The 22,966-nt window shown below is 37.1% G+C and overlaps 1 protein-coding gene across 1 annotated transcript; it reads left to right on the plus strand.

Moving 5' to 3' along the window:
• The first annotated feature begins 427 nt into the window (after nucleotides 1–427).
• On the plus strand, nucleotides 428–19,992 carry LOC145787394 (large ribosomal subunit protein uL14). The gene is made up of 5 exons (XM_082599131.1): nucleotides 428–501; nucleotides 673–756; nucleotides 15,359–15,487; nucleotides 18,844–18,957; nucleotides 19,886–19,992. The coding sequence occupies exons 1-5, from the start codon at nucleotides 489–491 to the stop codon at nucleotides 19,966–19,968; spliced, it is 423 nt and encodes a 140-aa protein (XP_082455257.1). The 5' UTR covers nucleotides 428–488; the 3' UTR covers nucleotides 19,969–19,992.
• The last annotated feature ends 2,974 nt before the right edge of the window (nucleotides 19,993–22,966 follow it).

Consider the following 22,966-nt stretch of genomic DNA (forward strand, 5'->3'; position numbering starts at 1 on the left):
TTCTTTAGATATACCTGAACCGGCCCTGCGTCAAGAGCCTCTACAAATATGCAAAACTACCAGGAATAACCAATCAAGGTTTTGTCAGTCTGAGGATAAAGGTTCAAAAACCAATCAACCAACCAAATACTATATACGAAACTTCCAGGATTAAGCTCTCAAAGAAGTTTTCTCAGTCCGAGGATAAACATTCTCATGATCAATCACATTTGAAAAAATTAACTACCGCACCTCGATTGAAATATTGATTGTTTTGAAAAAGTAATGAAAAAATTTGCAAACTTAAATTCTATCTGAAAAGAACTATTCGTGTTGTTTTTATCTTCAAAAAAGTTAGTTTTTCATGAATTTCATGTTGCTTTCCGTTTCAATTCCTTTTTTGTCTGCGTCTTGCGGACAAAAGAAATTGCTAGCGCCACATGTTCACCACTTGTTTAGGCACTCTTTTTCGGTGGAAGCCTTTTGGTAATTGTAGGAATAGTAGAATCATGTCTAAGAGAGGTGAGTGTTTATATCGGTTTTGATCTTTTCTTATGTAATTTAATAATTTGATTGTTGTAATAATTATAAATCAATGTGCTTTAGACCGTTAAATTATGACATTAGAAGTTCGAAAACATGACACTGCCCACTTTTTGGTCTGCTTTTGTTAACGAGTTTCTAAAAACTTAGGACGAGGAGGAGCAGCCGGAGGAAAATTTCGAGTCACTCTCGGTCTTCCTGTTGGAGCTGTGGTTAACTGCGCAGATAACACAGGTGGTTTATTCAATCTTTCTGTTTTACATCTATTTCAAGTGTAGTAAATCAGAACAATAGTAAATTTTTGGTGAAATAGATAGCTTAGCCACTCAAATTTAGTTGTGAAGTAATACTTTTTAAACCAAATAACCGTTAGGTATTATGTCACCACAACGGAATCTTGTCCTTCATTGCATGTTGCGACGTAATATGGGAAATCTAGAACGCGACAGCAATGTTATGGTGTAACATTACAGCATACCCTTTTATAAACCTGCTCCATTTTAAGCAAAAATCAAAATTATTATTCGATTTCATTTTTAAGCAGCATATTATTCAATGGGTCTAAGCAAAAAGTTTTTTTCCTAATGTAGCCTATAATACTAGTACTGTAGGTTACTGGTATACTGTATCTGTTTTTTAAAAATGTTGTAGTTTTCCTTTTCATGTTTTAGAATGTATAGGCTACTTCCTGTGGATGACTAGCCTATTTATATCGTTATCAGAATGTTGCTATTCAGTTGATTACTCTATGTAAACGTGGTCATATTCTTTGCTAAACTCTCTTTATTAGCTTTCAGCCTTATATGGTAGGCTATACACTTCTAATTATGTTTACTTGTATGAAGTTTTATAAGGTGGTGTAATGTTGCTTAGTTACTTCTATGCTTGTTTTGAAAGTTGCTGAAACTTTGCATTTTCAATATCCATTGCTGTTGTGTAGCCTTTATGCACCATATCTCGCTAGGCTACATTAGTAGGCTATTAGAGCATAGGATATGATTACATTTTGTTTGTTTGGTGATAGTGGTGAACAGTTCCTTTTGTATAGGCGTGTTTTTTCTCATATTGCTTTTTGTAAGTAATAATTTTTTTTTAATTTGCCTTGTAATCAAAAAATTTTGCTTGAGTATCGCTATCAATCTATTGGTATAGTTCTATATGAATGCTGGTGCAGTATTGCTATAATATGAAGTTTCATGACAACATAGCTCGTGTGAAAACATATTTCAACAATAGTTATGTGATATTTTATTAAAGATTTTGAGCTGCTCTGTAACTAGGCTTACCATATTTTCATCGCTTAAAAGAGAACACGGTTCGCTAGCAAGTAAATTGCAAGTAGAATTTTACATTGCCTTCTACATTTTTTGAATAGGCTTAAATATTGGCCTATGCAGCAAAAGTTAGGCTACAGCAAAAATACCGACGAAAAAACAGGGAAATTTATTTGTCAGATTTCACCCCTGAATATTTTACAGTTCCTTTAATCATCGCCACTTAGAGATATGACCTGATTTGTTACATTCTGCAATGCTTTTTCAGATTTTTCCAACTTTAAGAATTAAACTGACTGGTGAAGCGGCAGTTGAATACCTTGTGACAAGAATACGGTGCAATACTGATGAGCCCAGCCTCATGGGCGAAATATGTGTCTATCGCTGTCAATTCTTGCTACAACTCGGTTGCCGAGAAACATTTAGTAACTGAATCAAATTTCAAAAAGTTATTTATAAAACATCTTTTTTATTCCCTTTCCCAGGAATCACAATAAGTTTCAACATCAGAAGAATTAAAAAAACGAGAACAATTTGACCCAGAAAATTTCAGTCACATTGTTAACCACTAGGGTGGAGTGAAAAAAATAAAAATCACTAATTCAAAAAACGTCCCCTCTCAATAGTTGCCTTTGGTCCCAAAACTAAGTTTAAAAGTGGTTTTGGGATGTTGCCTCGAATACTCAGGTGACAACCTTGACGCAAAGGTCATGCGGGGGTCAAATCTCATAAAAATGCCATAACTCTGTGAGCGGTGATGTTAGAGAGCTAATTTTGATGCCAAAAGAAGCAGAATGTGCACTTTCCTATCTGTCCCAAAAGAACTTTTTTTCGAAATTTTGCTAGAAATATGGTTATTTTCACAAAATGTAATTTTCAGGTCAAATATGAATAACATATGGCATTATGCACAGTTAACATCACCATAATGAGTATGATATATCTCTAACCAATGAAACACACATTTGAGTGGTTTTAGAGCAAGCACAAGCACAGGATGGTAACAACAAACAAATATAAAATTGGGTTTCATAATATTACAATAGCCTAGACGACAGACGTTAAATGCCAGTTTTATGCAGGAGGGAATGGTATGGGCAGGAAGATCTAAGATTGAAATTGCTTTTTGCTTTTGTATTGCTTCATCAGTTTTCGTGACCGAATCTTTAGCCTGATCAGACTGTCACGTCTGTTGAAACCAGCTATTACTGATGAAGCTTCGGTTACAAGCTTTATGTGGCGCTCCACAGCTTAATTGTGGCATGGGTGGCGAATAATGAGCTTTTCTTCTCTGATTTTTTCGATGTTGCAGTTACTCAGGTGTGGAATTGCTGGTGGTTCGTTGGTTTGGTCAGAATTTAAGTTCACAAGTTTGTAGTAAGATTTAGCATGATTGAATTTTTTCACATGGACAGAAGCTACGGATTCTTCCCCATCGGATGGCTCGTTTTGGACTGGTGCTGCTTCGCTTTCAGGCACTTCATTTTCGATTGAAAATTGTTCGATGACTCCCCTCAAACTAAGGATTTTGTTCACAGCTAAATGACGAAAATTATGGGTACAGAATCTGTATGGTCGTAATGTTGGGCACTGTTGATGAAGATCTCAAGCTTCTCGAAGTTGGAGGACTTTCCCATGCAAGGTGGCTGACCTTGGCCTGTCGCATACCCCGTTTCTCTGTTTCTATACAACAACCAACCACAACATTGACAACAATCGCAGAATTTTGCATTAGAGTTTACTTTCCGGCATAGTTTGAAATCAAGCACTACCACACGATCACAGATGGACCGAAAAACTTCAATATGCTACAAAGAGTCGTCAAATTTCCGAACAATAAAGTCAAGAAGATTGCACTGGATGTCCTTACGCGAAATGCATTCTTTGCGCAACAAGAAAACATTTTCTTGGGGATGTTGGCAGATGAAACAGTTCGTCATTTAGCTGTGAACAAAATCCTTAGTTTGAGAGGGGTCATTGAACAATTTTCAATCGAAAATGAAGTGCCTGAAAGCGAAGCAGCACCAGTCCAAAACGAGCCATCCGATGGGGAAGAATCCGTAGCTTCTGTCCATGTGAAAAAATTCAATGTTCCAGCAATCAACGTTCATGCTAAATCTTACTACAAACTTGTGAACTTAAATTCTGACCAAACCAACAAACCACCAGCAATTCCACACCTGAGTAACTGCGACTTCGAAAAAACCAGAGAAGAAAAGCTCATTATGCGCCACCCATACCACAATTAAGCTGTGGAGCGCCACATAAAGCTTGTAACCGAAGCTTCATCAGCAGTAGCTGGCTTCAACAGACGTGACGGTCTGATCAGGCTAAAGATTCGGTCACGAAAACTGATGAAGCAATACAATACCAAAAAGCAATTTCAATCTTAGGTCTTCCTGCCCATACCATTTCCCCCTGCATAAAACTGGCATTTAACGTCTGTCGTCTAGGCTATTGTAATATTATGAAACCCAATTTCATATTTGTTTGTTGTTACCATGCTGTGCTTGTGCTTGCTCAAAGACCACTCAAATGTGTGTTTCATTGGTTAGAGATGTATCATACTCATTGTGCTGATTTCTTGTGGAGTGATTATGTTATGGTGATGTTAAACTGTGCATAATGCTATGTGTTATTCATATTTGACCTGAAAATTACATTTTGTGAAAATAACCATATATCTAGCGAAATTTCGAAAAAAACTTCTTTTGGGACAGATAGGAAAGTGCACATTCTGCTTCTTTTGGCATCAAAATTAGCTCTCTAACATCACCGCTCACAGAGTTATGGCATTTTTATGAGATTTGACCCCCGCATGACCTTTGCGTCAAGGTTGTCACCTGAGTATTCGAGGCAACACCCCAAAACCACTTTTAAACTTAGTTTTGGGACCAAAGGCAACTATTGAGAGGGGACGTTTTTTGAATTAGTGATTTTTATTTTTTTCACTCCACCCTATTAACCACATGCTAACAATCTGACTGAACATTTTTTAATTTTTTCTGATTTATTGGTACTTCCCTAAGGCAGCAAAAAGTTTTTATACTATTATTAGAAGTCAGCAAAAAAGGGACACAAATCTGATTTAAAAATTTTAAAGTTTCAGTCAGACAGTAGCGATTGCAAAATGCGCCAAATCAGGCAACGTCTTCAGGTAGCCATGCCTTAACTTTTTTCAATGAGGAATGGTCAGCTTCTACAAAAGTATAAAATTACAAGAAGTAGGATTGAAATAGTACACAACCGTTAAGACGCTAAAAATAGACTTAAGTAAAAGGCTATTTATTTCCATGCACCATTGTAGTCGTATCATGGATAAAATGTGTTTTATTTGCATCTACTGTGACTAGGCTATCCATGCTGCAATTTATTTTTACAGTTAGGTTATTAGATGTCATGCGCAGTGCACCTTTGGACATTCTGTTCGATTCATTTCACATACCCAACCACCCAAATTTTTAAGTTAGTAGGCTAATCAACAACGTCTACAAGCATTGAATCAATATACAACATATTTTGTTGAAAGAATAACGTTTTTGTGAATGTGTGAGAACCTTAAAATATAACCACAATAAAACTCTTTGCATTTTTATGTATTTAGGTCATACTTTCCAATGTCTTACCTATTTACTTATAGTTATATATAGTTTGATTTCTCAGTTAATTGCTAATTATATCACAACTTTCCTTTATCAATTTGTAGTTCAGATTTTCTCATATAAAAAGATTTCCTCACAAGTAGTCTCGCAGCTCTGGTCGCTAGGGTGTTGCGTTTTTCAAAAAATTTTTGAATCTCTTTTTGGAAATATGATTTTCTGACCGGAAATGGCGTGAAACGACACCAGAAGAAAATTTTTCAATTTATGTTTTAGGTGTCCCACGCTCACCCCGAAAATTTTGCGTTTTGCCGCAAATGAACATATTTTCAAACGCAAGCAATTTCTACATTTTACATCATAACCACACCATGTTGGGTATCATTTTGATCAGAATTTTATGGAGAACATCACTAAACTATCAAAAGTTAATTTTCTGCAAGAAAGTAAAAATTGAAAATTTGGCCTGGCGTCATATTTTGACAAAAATCCATTCGAAAAAGGTGGAAAAATTGGAAAATTAGACACAAAATGTTTTGAAACATATGGTATACACAATACTACGATAGTTTTATCAGTTAAAGTGCCCCTGACAGGTAAATAAATTTGCGAAATTTACCTAAGATATAGTGATTCCCCCAAACACGAATTTTTGGTAAAATTACCCCAAACACGAATTTCAAAATAAACAGGCTAATATTTGTTCAAACTCAAAAACTGAAATGGCACAGGCAAGAAGATTGCTATCCCTATTTCTGCACTAAAAATTAGGCCAAAACCGCTTTTCAGATTTTAGCAATCAGCAAATGTTTGACCTAGTCCCAAAACCCTTCCCCTAATAAAATTCAAACTTTCTGACCGTCTGCACTAACTTTGCTGTTAAATCTCTTCTGGTGAACCTAGAATGACCATTGAAACATCAATAAAATTGGAAAAGAATACTCTAGCGCCATGTGGCAAATAAAAGTTTAAAACGGCATCCGCTAGATGGCGATAGTAATTATCGCGCATCCGGGAAATTTTACCAATGCGCAAGAGCGGCCATGTTTTTATTATATCCGTTTTGATCTGGTCATGGAAAAGGTAAGAAAGTGTAATGAAGAGTTAGCCTTTGCCTAGGATGCAGATATAATTCAGATATATGCATTAGAGAATGTAGAAACTTATTTAAACATGTTTATTATACGGGCTAGTGTGGGGGTGTTCAGAGCCGGAGACAAATTTACAAATGTCAATCATTCAATGGTTTATTTGTCAATAACAGAAACATAATACATGTTTGAAATATGCAAAATGTCCCGGATCATTTAAATCCGGACATCTCCATTTTCCCAGCATGTGACGTAATATCTGTTGCATCCATGCTGCCTCTTAACTTTTTCGCAACCACCGAAGTTGAGACGTTCGTGAGAATCTAAATAACCAGACATTTTTCACAAAAATCTTTTGTATTTACACCGTAATAACATCTCATATGAACAAGGTAGACGCACAATCTTGACATGAAATGAAAGCATACATCTTCAGCTACCCGAAGATGCAACGCTTTGCCGTAAAATTTAAAACATTCAATGTACAACTAGCAACTTTCCAAACGATATTTTTTCTAATTTCTAAAAAAATTTAAAATTGGCAGAAAAGTGTACTTCATTATAATCTTTGCTACCCAAGCATGATGCAATAATATGAAAATATACGTATGGATACGTATGACGTATGGATACGACCTTGGTCATCATGGCAAAAATCCCAAGACGAGTATATACGTCCGTGGCATAGAAAGAGTTAAAGTATGGCAACAAATGGCAATGCACTAACTATGATGCCATAGTACGGTACGTCTCGAATAAACATTCAATCAATCGATTGATGAGTAATGTCATTACTGCTATTGTGTTCTCAAGTGTTTAAAATGTTTGGATTGATATTTTTTCAATAAATAAATAAGAATTAGGAAAATTGCGGATCCGCGGGAATTTATACATATTTTCCTATAGACCAACATCGTTTTCGGGATCCATTACGCCAAGGTTTGTTTTTTTTTTCGGATGAAACTATGTGAAAATAATCAGTAGGTATGCAGGAGCTAACCATGTCAAATGGAAGCAAATTCATTCCAAAATAAACGTGCAATTGAAAGATTAGTTGTATCCACGAATTTTCCCAATTGCGCATTTACGCATTAGGGATTTTTCCCCTTCCACGAAAACCCTGCTCCCAATTCACGATCTTCTTCCGTATTTCCGAAGTTGATGGAATTTTCGCCTGAAATAAATTCTTTTGTAAGGTAGACGCAAGTAGCTAGAAGTGGATTACCACCAAAAAAAAATATCTTCAGAATTAAAGAGTGGGTGATGAAAAATATTTCGTGTTTCAGAAAAAAAATTCGTGGTTGGGGGATTCACCATACCAAAAAGGTGACACTAACAAACTTCCCTGACCAGAAAATTGTAAAAAATATCAACAGGCTACTAAGTTACACGCTTGCAAACTTTCGTTGACATCGGCGAATCTGACACTCATTCTATTGCGAAAATAAAAACGGCAACATCGCTGTGACGTCACCGTAAGCTGGAAGGATACAATCTGTGGTGACTGGTGACTTGGTTAGGTGTAGTACGCTACTGCAAAACGTGAATGTGTGGGGCTCTGTTGGTCTAAAGCATGTGCAAATTAAGAATTACCGAAATAGAAAAGTGAACTTACTATTACTACCAGGTTTTGATCAAATAGGTTGAGTTTATTTTTATCAAACATCATCTCAATTCAATTGAAATTGCAGTTTCATAGGGCTACAATTTTGATACTTTTTTATCTGTCCTAATCTGGCTATAGCCATTTGCAGTGTAACAACAGTATCTCACAAACAGTAGGCTACCTTTAATTTATGGTTGAGGCAATGCTTAAAAATTGCTGTTCATGTGTATTGTTGTATTTAAAAATATCTATCCCAAATTTCCTTGCCAACTGAAAGTATTAAATGCAATAATTCTCATTGTTCAGATGCTTCTCATGTTGCCTCAATAGACTCTTTCTATAATTTTATAACTGATGCTCTCAAAGCAGCTTCTGATAAAATCTTTGTTGGTGTAAAGAAGAAATGTAACATATTTTCTGTTCCTGGTTGGAATAATCATGTTAAGCAAGCTCATGCTACTGCCAGAGAAAGTTACATCATGTAGGTGAAAAATGGGAAACAGTGAAATGGTTACCTATATGAGTTGATGCAGAGCAAACGAAAGGAGTTTAAAAAAGCCTTTCGCCGTTGTAATCATGCCTCTGAACAACATAGAGCAAATGTGTTTGCCTCAGCACTCAACTTGGACAGCTCACATAGGTCATTTTGGCAGAAAGTAAAAAAGTCTACTTGCAAAAAGAGTTCTCTTCCTGTGAATGTTGGTGGAACACAAGGTCGCAATTTCTGAGATGTGAAAACATCATTACAGCTCCTTGCTAAATTCTAGCAAAACCAACACTGAAAAAGAATTTGTTAACTCATGTATATATTTCTTCTAGGGATAAATATTACAACTTTTGTTGCAACATGGACACAATTGGTTCCTTGCTTGTCAAACTGCCATAAACCGCGCTGCTGGTGCTGACAAAATTTCAGCTGAACATATTGTTTATGCTGATTATTTGTTTTTATATCAGTGTACTTTTTAATATGTGTCTTAGTCATGGCACTGTACCAAATTCTTGCTTAAACACTGTCTTAGTCCCGATTGTAAAGAATTTGAATGGCGACATTCAAGATTCAGGTAACTATAGACTTATTGCTTTAGCCACAGTAATCTCAAAACTGTTTGAACGTTTTATGTGAATCATCTATTGCCTTTCTGGAATACCAGTGACAATCAATTTGGGTTTAAGTCTGGTCATAGTACTGAAATGAGTGTTTTTTAATAAAACAACCAGTGTCCTCTTATATCAGTCATGACACTCCTGTATATTCTGTCTTTTTGGATGCTTCAAAAGCCTTCGACAAAGTCAATCATCATTTATTGTTTAAAACGCTTATCACATGTAACGTGCCTACTGCCTATCTATTTTGTTCGCTTATTGGAATACTGGTGACCTTTGTGCCTTTATAGTAAAAAAACCATGCAAGTGAGGTGGGAAGGTCACCTGTGCCAATCATTTACTGTGTCCAGCGGAGTCTGACAAGGTGGGGTGTTAAGCCCCTATCTTTTTGCCGTATATATTGATCAGCTTTCTTATCTCAATAAAACAAAAGTTGGTTGCTATGTTGGCAACTCTTGTCTAAATCATATTATGTTTCCTGATGACATTTAATGCATCTCGCCTAGTTTGTGTGGCTTACAAAATTTGTTAGATGTTTGCCACAAGTATGCTGTTGAACATGAAATTACTTTCAATTCTAAAAAGTCATTTGGTATGTTATTCTCCCCAAAAAACTTTTATCTTTTACGTGCTCCTCTGCTACATCTAGGTAAATCTGAAATTGTGTTCACAGACTCTGTAAAATATCTGGGTGTATTTATTGATAGTTCTCAGATGAAAATTATATTTCAAGGCAAGTACGCTCTCAGTACTGTGCTGCAAATAATGCAAAATCTCAATTTTTCTAAATGCTCACCCGCTGTAAAAAACAGTTTATTTCGTTCTTATTGTATGTCGTTTTACTTATCCCAGTTGTGGAACAAGTTTAGATCTTCTAGTATAAAACGATTACGTGTTGCTTACAATGACTCTTTCAGAATATTGCACAATTTGCCTCGTTAGGTCAGTGCCCGTGAATATCAAGTAATGAATAATGTAACTACGTTTGATGCTTTATTGAGGAAAAAACATGTTTTAGTTTATTAACCGATTGCATACACTCCTCAAATCGCTTTATATCAGACATGATGTCATCTGATTATTTTTATCGTTCTGAATGCTTTCAATTCTTCCAACGCTCATTATATGTAAATTTGTGACAGTAGTGAGCTTTTAAACCGACGGCATCCAAGGTGGCTCTCTGTGATCTTTGTGCATTTTCAGTTTGTGTATTACAGTATTTCGTTGTTTTGTTTTCGATGTGGACAGCTTTGTCTGACGCAAATAAATAATAAATAAATATGTGACAGTGTCAGTGACAAAGACCGTGTGGTTTCTTTTTACGCTTTCCCACAAAACAAGGTGCTGAGAAGAAAATGGTACAAGTTTTCTTCAAGTGTTCGAAAGTAGGATGGGCCATACAAAACTAGTCATATCTGTTCTCTTCACTTCACTGAAGATGATTTTGTTAATACCACTCAAGTAAAAATGGGCTTGAGCAAACTTTACATTTTGAAGGAATCTGCCATAGGCTACCATCTATAACAGCAAAGATGCAACCAGTTGCTGATGATGATTTCAGCACTTCTAAACAACAACGTTTACAAAAACGTACCCTTGTACAGGTAAACTAGGCTTTTACATGTATAGACTCTGCTATGTACGTACTGAGGGCACATTATGAGAGAGAGAGAACTTTTATTTATTATGAATAGTGATGATGAATTAAATATGAATGATGATTCGTACAATTTCTTCATTTTTCACTTCAAGTATATTTTAGGTTTTGTAGGAACGTATCCAGTACAGTTTTATTAAACTGTAAAAAACAATAGATCTTTGAAAAAAGCAACCGCTTGTACCAACTCCGACTAAACTGTGATCCAGCAATCACATCTAGGAAACGTATGTTTCATCCGTCGCTAAGAACGCCGACTTACAATGACGTAATACCACCAAAGTCGTCCCAGAGCAGTGAAATATGGAGTTTCGCCTGTGGTGGCGCTGCGGAGCCGTCGTTTGATGTAAATTACGCCCTAACCAGTCGAGCTAGGAGGTTATGGTTAAAAAGTTCGCTAAGTATGATTCTGCGCAAGGAAATGCTTTAAAAAGTTACTATACTTGGATCCAACCTGTCAGGGGCACTTTAAATGTCAAACAGTGTTAAAATTAAGTGTCAAAGCTCATTGGGCTTGTCAATCATCCTTGAAAATCATCATCTCATCCAAAACTTTGAAGCTATCAAACTCTTGTACATTGGGCCAATCTAATTGATGTTTGCTGGTACACCTTCTCTTTTTCTTTGAAGTGTCAAAACTGTGTGATATCCGAACACATTGATGTGACATAAGCTCATATTTTGTCATCAGTTTCTTTTATTTTGTCGTCTGACATTGCATCGTTACTGTCTTTAACCTTTCGGTTATTCAAACATCTGGTGATGTTGCCAATCAGCCTCTCATTCGCCATCTGGTTGTTTTTGAAGGACACCCAATCATTAGGCTGGCCTAGTGACAAACAGTAGTGAGATGCTAAAAACACTGGAACATGTAGGTGTGGATGCATTGCATGAACTCTTCAATAACATATATGACTCAGGAGAGATGCCTACCGACATGAACAAATCAATTTTTATCGCATTACCTAAAAAACCGGGAGCAAAGGAATGTGAAAATCACCGCACAATCAGCTTGACATCACATATTACAAAAATTTTACTACGCATTGTCATGAACCGAATCAAGAACAAAATCAACGATGAAATTGCTGAAGAACAGTACGGATTCATGCCAGACCGCGGCACAAGAAATGCTGTATTTGTATTAAAAAATATCGCTCAAAGATCAATTGAAATGAAGAAAGATCTGTACATCGCATTCATTGATTATAAGAAAGCTTTCGACCGAGTAAAACATACCAAATTACTGGAGATGCTAGATAACATTGGAATTGATGACAAGGATCTACGTATTATTCAAAACCTTTACTTTGATCAAATTGCAGCAATAAAGATAAATCACAATATCAGCGATTGGATATCCATCAAGAGAGGAGTTAGACAGGGATGCGTGCTCTCTCCAAGCCTTTTTTCATTATACAGTGAGATCATTCTCCGATGTCTTGATGATGAAGCTGGCGTAAATGTTGGGGGAAGTAACTTTAATAACCTGAGGTATGCTGATGACACTGTCTTGGTGGCTGATTCGGAAGCAAAACTACAAAATTTGTTGAACAAAGTAAATGAAAGAAGTAAAGAATTTGGAATGGAAATGAATGAAAAGAAAACGGAAACGATGGTAATCACAAAGAAAAAAGAAAATGAAATTCCAATTTGTCAAATTAAAATGAACGGAACAACTATAAAACAAGTAAAAAGCTTTCGATATCTTGGAACAACAATAAACTGGGACGCCAAAGATGATAAAGAGTTCAATATACGTATTGCTCAAGCAAAAGCCTCTTTCCAGCAAATGAAAACAATATTATGCAACAAGAACATATCTTTCGCAACCAGATTCAGAGTATTGAAGTGCTACATTTATCCAATTTTTAAATATAATTCAGAAACCTGGACAATTACCAAATCAATTAATAAAAGAATAAATGGGTTTGAAATGTGGGCATTCCGAAAAATGCAGAGGATTTCCTGGACTGACAGAAAAAGCAACCAAACTGTTTTAAATCAAGTCAAACAAACAAACAATCTTCTAAAAAATATCAAAGAAAAACAACTTCAATTTTTAGGACACGTACTGCGAAAAGGAAAGTTAGAACATCTCTCTCTCACAGGCAAAATTGAAGGGAAGCGTGCCCAAGGCAGACAAAGATTAACATACTTAAACCAACAAACCGACAAAACTAACACCAACATACACCTAATACACAAAGCAAACAACAGAGAATCCTGGAAACTTTTCATACACGAGGCAGTCAATGCTTGGAATCAAGTGCGACAATAAAAGAAGAAGTGACAAACAAGGAGAGCAAATGAGTGAGTTTGATGGAGACACCAAAGCCCCTTACAAACTTGTCAAAGATTCAGTGTTTAATCTTGTACCAGAGATCAAGAAAGAAGATTTAACTGAATCTAATTTCCATCCACCAAGCGTCAAGCCAAGTGCTTTGTCACAAAAAGTGATGAGGGAATGCTTGGAGCCTTTAATTCAGAATCTTTCTGGCAGCAGCACCAAGTCCATGAGAGACGACCAGGCTTGCCTTTTGGCACTTGCCTGCTTCACTTTTATGGATATTCTTGAGCTACTGAAAAAGTATCTGTTTCGTAAGCAAGAAAAGCTTCACCATGCCAGATGCCTAACGAAAGCTAGTGGTTATTTAAGGATCAGAAATTTTAATTTGTTTAAATTAACAAATCATCAAAAAAGAGCACTTGAATGCATTTGTTAGTTTGTACTCAATGTGTATGTTCCAATGTTCTTTTCGATTTATGCCAGACCAAGTGCAGTGGAAGGACCTGTTTTGGTTGTACCAAATCGAGATTTAATGAAGTACCTGATGTAGTTAAGCATGATGTAGTTAAGCATGCAAAGCCATGCTTTTTAAAACACGGCATGACATGGCTATCTCCAAAAAATGTCGCCCTATCGTGTTTTTCATGTCATCCTCCGGTAAAAGCTGCAGATGTAGCAAATATCTCAACTACATCTGTGGACATCAAGCACTTACTAAGGACTAAGGAGCAACCGTCCCCTGGCTGCCTTTTTCGATGTCACAAGCCAGTGCTCTCCTTGTTTGTCACTAGGCCAGCCTAATGATTGGGTGTCCTTCAAAAACAACCAGATGGCGAATGAGAGGCTGATTGGCAACATCACCAGATGTTTGAATAACCGAAAGGTTAAAGACAGTAAGATGCAATGTCAGACGACAAAATAAAAGAAACTGATGACAAAATACGAGCTTATGTCACATCAATATGTTCGGATATCACACAGTTTTGACACTTCAAAGAAAAAGAGAAGGTGTACCAGCAAATATCAATTAGATTGGCCCATGATACAAGAGTTAGATAGCTTCAAAGTTTCGGATGAGATGGTGATTTTCAAGGATGATTGACAAGCCCAATGAGCTTTGACACTTAGTTTTAACACTATTTGACATTTAACTGATAAAACTATCGTAGTATTGTGTATACCGTATGTTTCAAAACATTTTGTGTCTAATTTTCCAATTTTTCCACCTTTTTCGAATGGATTTTTGTCAAAATATGACGCCAGGCCAAATTTTCAATTTTTACATTCTTGCAGAAAATTAACTTTTGATAGTTTAGTGATGTTCTCCATAAAATTCTGATTAAAATGATACCCAACATGGTGTGGTTATGATGTAAAATGTAGAAATTGCTTGCGTTTGAAAATATGTTCATTTGCGGCAAAACGCAAAATTTTCGGGGTGAGCGTGGGACACCTAAATCTTGAAATTTTTCGAAAAAAATTTTTTTGGTGTCGTTTCACGCCATTTCCGGTCAGAAAATCATATTTTCAACATAGGTTGTAAAATTTGCAACACCCTACTGGTCGCACTCGATCACCACTGACTTCAATTACTTATGATAACTGCAAAACAATGGCGTTTAATATGTTACAATGAACCCACCACAACAGTTCCACAAGATGCGCAACTTTCTTGCAGAATTTATGAATGTGCATGTTACATTGATACAGAAAGGTTTTAGAAATAAAATATCCTACAAGCCGTCACCACAAAGTCACTAAAAAAATCCTGATGAAAATATATTATAAGTAAGAAAACTCAAAATGCCAAAAAAGAGGACATTTGAGTGTTCTTGGGAGGCAGTTCATTTTTCTTAAAAAAAGAGGGCATATGGTAGCCCTAACTGTAACAAGCAGTTCACTTGAAAGATGTGTTTTAATCTATGACTAAGACTTACTGTAAGTTTTATCTTTGTCTGAGGACTGATTCTTGAACTACCCTTCTTGGAAATTGCAGAATGTGGCCCAAAATCTTTTGTCTGTCAAGTTTTATTTCTGTTGTGAATATAACAATTTTTTATATTTGTAGCACATTTCAAGATTTGCTTTCTTCATTTTTGTCATTGTTATCACAATACAAAGATATAAACAGGCAACAAGCATGCACTACTTCCATCATGTTTGTTTGTATTTTGAATACAAGCATATTATGTAAAGTGTTCTTTTTTTATAGGAGCTAAGAATTTGTACATTATCGCTGTAAAAGGCATCAAAGGACGTTTGAACAGACTGCCTGCTGCTGGCGTTGGTGATATTGTTTTGGCCACAGTGAAAAAGGGAAAGCCCGAATTAAGAAAAAAAGGTATATATATCTAACTTTTGATTTGGGTCTATGAATAGTTTGGAATGGCTTATAATTGGAATTTCATTGCAATGATCCACGACAAACCGTAATTGCAAACTGCTTTGGCTCCTTTCTTTATCACAACTTAAGTAATAAATTGTACTGTACTTTAAGTATTTACAAATTGTTGAAAAAAATAGAATGAGCCATTCACAAGAAAGGTGTGTCATGTAATTAAACAAATTGTTTAATATTTCTTGGAATGTAGTAACTTGATTGGTCTATATTACTTTTCTGCATCGTCTTCTGTGTCAAAGAACGTTCAAATATTACGTAACTCCTTTGAGGGGGAGGGGGGATTTATGCAAAGCGTTACGTTAGCTTCACATCAAGGGGAGGAAGGGGTTCAAGCAAAATGTTACGTAACGCTTTCGAGTACGGAATGGTATTTTTTTTGTGTGCTGATATTGTAGTTAAAAAGCGTTACATGGGGTAGGGGGTGGGGTCAAAACTCGGGAAAAAAAGCGTTACATAATATTTGAACGTTCCCTTACCGTGTTTGTGTAATGTCTTTAGCATAGAAGCAAAAAAGCTTGATCTTGTAAAACATTACATAGACATGAATCATGATTTATCAATCATAGTAATTTGAGACTTAGGAATGGGTCGTAGTCTCAGGCATCGACGTGATATTACAATATTGCTACAATAGTAAACGACCTGAGCATTCATATCGATACTCACTCAAACTCATGACCGATCCTGAGTGTGAATCAGGGATGGAGGAACCACGTGGGCATGGGCCCACCTACTTTATTTTCTGGGTGGGCCTGGCCCAACCACTTTTGAAAGCCAAATTTCTTTGAAAAGGTAGTGAAAACGGCAAATTAGAGGAGGAGTTCCAAAAAAAAAGCTTTTCACTCATTTGATACACACTAGTTTGATTGCACAAGCCAACAAAAAAAATTTGGCACAAAAGGTGAGAGTCATTTTAGAGTATTTCAGGGCCCCTGATTCCAAAAATGCACTTAGTTTTTTCGAATTTTTGAAACTACCAGGAATTAAATTTCGAACCAAGATTACATTCTTCCGTGACAAGGATAAAATTTTAAGCAGCTACTTTATTGAAGAACACAACTTTGTATTCTGTAATTATATAAATGGCCTTCGTACTTTGATGGGTGCTGCTTAGTATATAGTAAGCCTACCATAATAAAGAATTCCATTTGTTCATCGATGGCTTTGTTTTGCTGATAAGCAAAACAATGTATGTAGTTTGTTTGTAGGCTACTTAGGATCTTATTTTGTAGGCCTAAGTCTGATACCGGTACTGTTGAAGTCAACAAATATATTAACGCAATGCACAAGTTGTATAATTATTCTACATCTTGTATCCTAAGGCTTGCTTCACGTCGTATTTTGATTGTTGCTAGGCCAGTAAACGTTAAATAACCGTTTGTTTGCGTTGTAATCAACGTGATTGGTTTCAAATAGCGTTTATACAACTCAGAAATGTGCCTGGGATTACTTTCAGTTTTGTCTATGTAATAAACGACACGACGTTAAATCTATATAGGGGCTCAAAATTGCAAAAAAAAGTTTTTGCTGTAGGCTATCTTAAAAACTAGAGCCAATTCAAAAAAAGCAAGTGCATTTTCGGAATCAGGGGCCTTGAAATACCCTAAAATGACTCCCATGCCGTGCCTTTTAAAAAACAATTTTTTTTGTTTGCCTGTGTTATCTTTGATAGCTCAATAAGGAAATCTAATGTTTAAACTTTTCTGTTGAGCCCACTGTTAATGGGCAGCACGTGTGGGTGTGGTTGCGTGTGATTGGTGGAGCAATCTATAAATCAATCTAATTCTTCTCCAAGTTTAAAACAATGAAAACAATGATATCATTACATACTCGTATTATGCAGTGCATGCACGTAGGCCTACTGTATAATGCTGCAGATTACTTCTCCCAGGTTGATATTATAACTGTGAGTGTATTTTGCCTTTTTATTTGTGTGTGCGCATCGCCATATTTTGTACAGCGCTATAGAGCAATTTAACAATTTTGTAATTTGTTTGATCAAATCGGGCCCAAAAACGGAAATTTGTCGGTGGTTGGCACAAAAGGCAATCATGAAAACACAATGTATGTATAAGCGATTTGAAGTATTAGGAATGCAGCAATGTTATGGGGGGTCTGGGGGGCGAAGCCCCTCAGAAGTTTGATTAACTTTGACTGCTACGGCTTTGGGCCCACCTACTTTTAAAATAGTTCCTCCATCCCTGGTGTGAATCTGTCCAAAAATTCTTTGATCGACTTTTATTTCAGACATAATTAGAAGTGAAACATAATTAGAAGTACCAGCAATTACATGCAATTTGTTTGCTTTGGAACTAGTGCTTTGAAATATAACATCATTTTTGAATGCGCTATAGCAAACGACAGTGTACTAGGTCGACTTTTATTTCAGACATAATTAGCAGTGAGAAAAATGTGAATACTATAAGGGAACGTTCAAATATTACGTAACGCCTTCGAGGGGGAGGGGGGGTTTATGCAAAGCGTTACGTTAGCGTCACATCGGGGGGGAGGGGGTTCAAGCAAAACGTTACGTAACGCTGTCGAGTACGGAATGGTAGTTTTTTGTGCTGAATTCGTAGTGAAAAAGCGTTACATGGGGGAGGGGGGGATTGAAAAAAGCGTTACGTTGGCGTTACATAGGGGAGGGGGGAGTCAAAGATTCGGAAAAAAAGCGTTACGTAATATTTGAACGTTCCCTAATATTAACGACGACCTTTTACAGTACATGTGAATTTAAACAGAAAAAGAAGATGATTGGTAGTGGCTGTTTGAAATTCTTCCATTGAAACCTTTGAAATTCTTCTGTTGTATATCGCGATTTCGGGTATTGAACCCTTTTCAGTACAACTTTATCAACAGCATAGTACAGTAAAATTTACAGCAGTTCACTTTCGAAAATGACTAAAAATGTTATGTGATTGCCAAGAAACAAATTAGTCTGCGAAATTAGTCTACAACAACCACTACACTACCAATTATCTTCTTTTTCTGCTTGAATTCACATGTACTGTAAAAGATCGTCGTTAATATTACAGTATTCACATTTTTCTCACATTTATTGATGCTTTTGTATCTGCTTTACGCGGATCCCCGATTGACTATACGTTGATACGGGTTTAAAGTAATCGCCCCTTTTTTTAATAAATAATTAGAAGTACCAGCAATTACCTGCAATTTGTTTGCTTTGGAACTAGTGTTTTGAAATATAACATCATTTTTGAATGCGCTATAGCAAACGACAGTGTATTAGGTCGCAGATGCAAGAGTCAACACATCACCATTTCGTGTCATTTCAGTGCATCCTGCCGTTATTATTCGCCAATCAAAGTCATTACGAAGAAAGAATGGTGTATTCCTGTATTTTGAAGATAATGCCGGCGTGATTGTCAATCAAAAGGGCGAAATGAAAGGTATGTTGAGCGGTCACCAAATGCACAACATGCACTGAAGTACTACATACCAAGCTTCCGAGATTTTTCTCATGTTTTTTACCAAGTTAAATTTAGTGTAGAAATCAGGTGATGTTGAAATGTTTTATCGCCATCTTGCTTTTCCACTTTACTATTGTCATAAACTTATTAAACGGTTCCAAGGTTTTCGTATGACGTTTGAAGAGCTTCTTAGGTCCCTTTGAGCACAACGGTAACACCGGGCTGCAGTGATTTACACCAACGACAAGCCAAACTTCACAATGCCAACCCTGGTGTTTGAACTCGCTTGTAGGAAGGTGTAGCTTAAAACACGTTTTGACTGGTTTCGCATGAATTCACATTCATGAATTCAACAAAAGTTTTTAATCCAGAGAAATAATAAAATGCTGTGGTAACCGTACATGCATTTCATTAATTTTACTACACTTAATATGGATTTGTTATAATTGTAACTTAATTGTCGCACACAAGCTGGCACAACGATACAGTATTGAAAAGCTCTGGTATTTTAAGCTTGCTCCAAGCCCTCCTGAGTCCTGTCCACTTTTCTCATAGTTCGACAAGCCTTGTTTTTCAGTTACCGTAGCCATTTGTTGGATGATCATTTGATCAATCATTTTATTTTCCGTCGTTAACGCGTCCGGGACGAAAAAGATACTAACTACAAAAATCGATATAAACCTACCAGCACGTTAACGAACAGGAAAAGGTGGCAAAACCTTGAAAGGTTTAAAACGTGCCTGAATGAAAAATTATGTTGTAGCTTGTAGGCTATATATTAGTACTTAGCACGGCCACAAAACCCAATGATAACGTGTTGGAATAAGAATGTTTGAATGGAGCATGTCCCACACCGGGACTTCTCTGTAGTCCCGGGTCTCACATAACGTTGTATCTTCTGTTACAGGTTCCGCTATCACTGGACCAGTCGCAAAGGAATGCGCTGACTGTTGGCCGAGGATCGCTTCCAATTCGAGCTCAATAGCTTGATTTGAATAAAATATTCTATCACAACTTGTATGTGTTTTTGTCTGCGTAGACTGCCTGTTTTAGTCGCTTCCCTGAGAGTGGGATGACGCAGCGGATCAGACGCTCGCTTTCCAATCATTCAATCCTGGTTCGGCTCCCGGCTTAAGCTGGTTGTTGACACACACACACACCCATAGGCGTAGCCAGGGGGGGGCGAAAGGGGCCATGGCACCCCCAAATTTTCCAAGTTTAAATTCCGAAGCTGAGCCCTATGTCGAAATGTAATAAAATTTGTAGAAATTTATAACCTTTTCCAACACATCTGGCTATTAACATCCCCCAGGACTTGTTTTCGACACACAGAAAGACACCAATAAATTTTGCAAATCGTAAATCGCGCTAAGTTTACGCGAATTACGTTTCTTAGAACTAATTTGTGGAAGCAATTTCAAAATGGCTTACTCTGTTGGGTTTTTGTGTAGTTATTGAGTTTTTGGTGTTCTCTAATTTTAGCCGCAGTTTTTGCCCGTTCGTGTGTAAGAGCTACCTTTAATAAGTTAATAGCTGCTTATCTGCTAATAAACTTCATACAAATATTACCCTAAACGTGTTTCCAGAAAGCGCTGTAATCCATTATTTGAGTGTAATTTTTCAAAAAATTTTCCGGGGGAGCATGCCCCGGACGCGAAATATTTTTTCCCACGAGATTTCTGTCTCATTTACATATTTTGGAGTTAGTTTGTTATAAAACCGTGTGAATGCAACATTCTCTCGTTGGCACGGTTGGTTCAGTGGTATCATCCTCTGCCTGGTAATTGTGAGAACGAGGGTTCGACGCCCGTCGAAGTCTAATTTTTTTTTTCTTTAAATTAATTTTTGCGGTACACAAGAGCTTTTCAAAAAAGTAGGGTTAGGGAAAGCTTATATTTTATTATCATTGCAGAATTTTATTGGCAAATAGTTATTTCGCAATCTGAATCAACCAATCTCTCGAACACTTTCGGAAAATCTTACTTTTAAAGTGACTAAAATCAATAAGACAGAAATCTCGTGGGAAAAAAATTTCGCGCCCCGGACCCCCCTAGAATACGCGTGCATTCGGCACGCTCTAACCCTCCACCATTTTTATTGCTTCCCTTGCTCAACCCACCAGGATACGCCACTGCACATCAGGTGGCGATGGCTTAAATCAAACACTTTTGTTGTTCTCCTCAATTCATCAAATATTTGGCCCCCCCCCCAAATTTTTTTTCTGGCTACGCCACTGCACACACCACTCACCTCTATTCAGGGTGTAATAAATTGGGTTGGCGAAGTTGCTGAAGGAAAGGCGGCCGAGAGAAAGGAACTGGCCACCCTACTCTCGTTAGTGCCAAAGGCTTAGTACAATGAAAACCTTATCTTTTTATCCCCCGATGCTTGGATCAAGTATGGGACTCACCTTTACCTTAGGGAACGTTCAAATATTACGTAACGCTTTTTTTCCGAATTTTTGACCCCCCTCCCCCATGTAACGCTTTTTCACTACGAATTCAGCACAAAAAACTACCATTCCGTACTCGACAGCGTTACGTAACGCTTTGCTTGAACCCCCTCCCCCCGATGTGACGCTAACGTAACGCTTTACATAAACCCCCCTCCCCCTCGAAGGCGTTACGTTATATTTGAAAGTTCCCTTAAAGTTGGCTCACCAGCATGACAGTGAGATAGTGTGGTTTCCAGTTGACCGACCTAACCAGCTGGGTTAAATATCCCAACTAACGGTCCTGTTTACATTGATTCAACGTCTGAATATGCAAAGCAAATTTTATTGCATAAGTTCCCATGCTGGCAAGGAGACCCCATACGGTCTACTAGTCAATTACCACCTCACAGAAATGATGATTTTGTCATTTAACTGCGAGAAGCTTTCAAATGTGACAGTAACGTCGACCGGCTTGATACTGTCCCTATAATAACATGCGAGTTAGGTAACTGATGAGTTGCTGTGATTGTGTAAAATGAGATAGTTGTGTCGGCTGTAATATACTTTGCTTTGGCTCAATCCCTATTTAGACATACCGTACCACAGCTGCTATGTATATTGTATATATCAGCAATAAGCTGGTATTTTGGTGGAAAAATTCTACCTGTCTATTCGGCGTCGCTTGTTAGGAAAAAAAGCAGAGTTTTTCGACTATTTTCCAAACCAGTATTTGTGTATTGATTTCATCAGTTCTGTGAACGCTTCTTCGTTTCAGCTTCTTGGCCCAAAAGTTTATTTTTTTACCACTCCCTGATGCATGATTGAGCTGAAAAGCCCGACGCCGCAACAATGTAAAAAGATTTGATTTATTGACCGGGATGTCTCACCAGCAAACATAGCAGTGAGGCTTATAGCTACTTTAAAGAGCGGGGAAACCCAAATTAACTTTTTGCGAGTTTTTTGTTTCAGCGTGATGTCATTGTGTACAGCATGCGTTTTAGCAAAAAAAAATCCAAATTTTGTTGCCCTCGTCTCGCTAAGGCCGCTTTTGTTTGATACCCGTTTGCGAGGTCTCGCGCGCATCAAGCTGTGATTCTGTTCGCTGTGACGTCACAAGGTACATATAGTTGTGGCCAAAAGTTTAAGACCAGACTTGATTTATGACGATTTTTGCATTACTTCAAAATACTGCATCATATATTGTTTCAGTTGCATCATCTTATATCTGATGCAGTATTTTGAAGTAATGCAAAAATCGTCATAAATCAAGTCTGGTCTTAAACTTTTGGCCACAACTATATGTACCTTGTGACGTCACAGCGAACAGAATCACGGCCTTCGCGAGACGAGGGCAACAAAATTTGGATTTTTTTTATTGTTAAAACGCATGTTGTACACAATGACATCACGCTGAAACAAAAAACTCGCAAAGTTAATTTGGGTTTCCCCGCCCTTTAATAAAGCTCTACCGTATTAGGGAACGTTCAAATATTACGTAACGCCTTCGAGGGGGAGGGGGGGGGTTTATGCAAAGCGTTACGTTAGCGTCACATC

Source organism: Aplidium turbinatum, chromosome 18, assembly GCF_918807975.1.
Source record: "Aplidium turbinatum chromosome 18, kaAplTurb1.1, whole genome shotgun sequence".
In the NCBI taxonomy this organism is placed as follows: domain Eukaryota; kingdom Metazoa; phylum Chordata; class Ascidiacea; order Aplousobranchia; family Polyclinidae; genus Aplidium; species Aplidium turbinatum.

What these genes read in the sequence shown, in the direction of transcription:
- LOC145787394 (XM_082599131.1), top strand. An exon ending in GCCCGAATTAAGAAAAAAAG is followed by an intron (nt 15,488 to 18,843) that starts GTATATATATCT and finishes GTGTCATTTCAG; the next exon opens with TGCATCCTGCCGTTATTATT. An exon ending in TCAAAAGGGCGAAATGAAAG is followed by an intron (nt 18,958 to 19,885) that starts GTATGTTGAGCG and finishes CTTCTGTTACAG; the next exon opens with GTTCCGCTATCACTGGACCA.